The following is a 1874-nucleotide window of genomic DNA, read 5'->3' on the forward strand; positions in this document are numbered from 1 at the left end:
ATTTCGTACTCCTGCCTATCTATCTGTCTGTCTGTCTGTCTGTCTGTCTACTGTCTGTCTGTCTGTCTGTCGGTCTGTCTGTCTGTCGTTCTGATTCTCTTACCTACCTTCACCGCTCTCTCTTTCACTTTCCCTGTCCCCTTCTCTCTCCATCTCTTCCCCCCCCTATCTATCCTCCCTCCTCCCCCTTTCCCCCCTCTCTCTCCCGCCCCCTCTCTTTCCCTCTCTCACACTTTCTCTCTACATAAATGGTTGCTTTTAAGCACAAGGGGGCTATCCCGAAAAATTCTTTTTTTGAAAAAATCGAAGGTAAAGTTTTTGGACTCTTGCTCAGTTTCTTTAATAAAAGACAAGGAGAGTTTTCTCTATAATCAAACAAATATACACACCAATAAAACCAACCTTCTCCTATAGGAAGGACAAAGCCCACTTTTGGTGTAGGTCAAGATTTCTATAACCCCCCCGAAATCTGGGTTGGCCCGCTTGTCCTTAAAAGCGACCATAATATGTCAACAAGAAACTCACCAGAGCCCCAGGAAATCGTGCACAAACCAATCCGTGAAGCCAGCAGACAACAGAGCTATGACAAGGGACAGGACGCCACAGATGAACAGAAAGAACACCATGTGGATGATGTAGCCCCAGGCGATGTAGGCGACCTGGAACCCGGAGTACTTTAGGCAGCTCACCTGTGTGAGGGAGAGACGCGCTTGTTTGTTTTAGAAAGGTTTTACGGCGCTCGCAACTGCATAAGGTCACATGAGCGCCAAGGGGTGGATGTCAGCAGAAAAAGTCCAAACGGGGAATTAGTCTTACTCTGCTCACCTCTCTAGCCTCAATAGCACAAAGTCTGCTTCGACTATGAAGGCACCCCGGAAATAGTAGTTCACACGAGAGTGACAAACATATAAAAGAAGCAGAGAAAAAATGACGATAGTAAGGATGAGGAAAGAAAAAGCAGCAGATCCCCCTATGTTGTTCCGGCACAGAATGAGCATGACATTGATAAATCAGGCCATTGACAATTCTACTGAGCATAAAAACATGTTAATATCCCCCTTTTGGGAATGGCCTAGACATGCTTTACAGCTGTTGCTGGGTTTCTTGTTGTTGTTGTTGTTGTTGTTGTTGTTGTTGTTGTTGTTGTTGTTGTTGTTGTTGTTGATGACGTTGTTTTTGACGTAATTGTTATTGTTGCTGTTCAAATATTTTATTCCCTGTCTATTATATCAACTCAATGTCCTGAACGTCAAATAATAATTGGGGACTTTCAAACAAAACATCTGTCCATCGTTGAAGCAAACTGAAAGGGTGGGTGGTTTGCGGGTGCTCTGTTGTGGTTTGCTCCTTCTATCTAGCAAACATCTATTGACCTGATCTCTCCTCCTTCTTTTTTGTGTTTGTTACTCTTTTGTAACACCTCTAATCTTCGGCACTTTTATGACCTTATTGTGTTGTAAGTGCCGTAAAACACTTACTAAAACTAACTAAACTGAAAGAGAGAAATACTAACCAGAATGGCCGTGTTACTGTTGCCTTGTGTGAATTCTTTCATCTCTCCCCGGTACAGCCTGTACATGGTAGTCCTGGGGTACGTGAAACAACAGAGTCAAAGGTCAAAACATTACAGTTGTCGCAACATCTGTAAATGTACTTTTTAGTTAGTTTTAGTAGAGGGTTTACGGCGCTCGCAACTGCATAAGGTCATATGGGCGTCAAGGGGTGGATGTCAACTGAGAGGTCCTTACAGGGAATCAGGCTTACTCTGCTCACTTCTCTATCCTCTACAGCACAAAGTCTGCTTCGACTATCAAGGCACCCCAGAAATAGCGGTCCATAAGAGTTTGACAAACATACAAAAGAAGTAAAGGAAA

At 43.7% G+C, this 1874-nt stretch overlaps 1 protein-coding gene across 1 annotated transcript in view; it reads right to left on the reverse strand.

The window, feature by feature from the left end:
* Positions 1 to 1586, reverse strand: part of LOC101859141 (stimulated by retinoic acid gene 6 protein-like) — a gene marked incomplete at its 5' end in the record, with an annotated part of 7916 nt that extends 6330 nt beyond the window's left edge. Inside the window, 2 exon segments of the mRNA XM_013083394.2 lie at positions 526 to 689; positions 1514 to 1586. Coding sequence (XP_012938848.1) covers positions 526 to 689; positions 1514 to 1586 — 237 coding nt within the window.
* Positions 1587 to 1874: the final 288 nt, after the last annotated feature.

The sequence above is a fragment of the Aplysia californica genome, unplaced genomic scaffold (assembly GCF_000002075.1).
Source record: "Aplysia californica isolate F4 #8 unplaced genomic scaffold, AplCal3.0 scaffold00010, whole genome shotgun sequence".
NCBI classification, from domain to species: Eukaryota; Metazoa; Mollusca; class Gastropoda; order Aplysiida; family Aplysiidae; genus Aplysia; species Aplysia californica.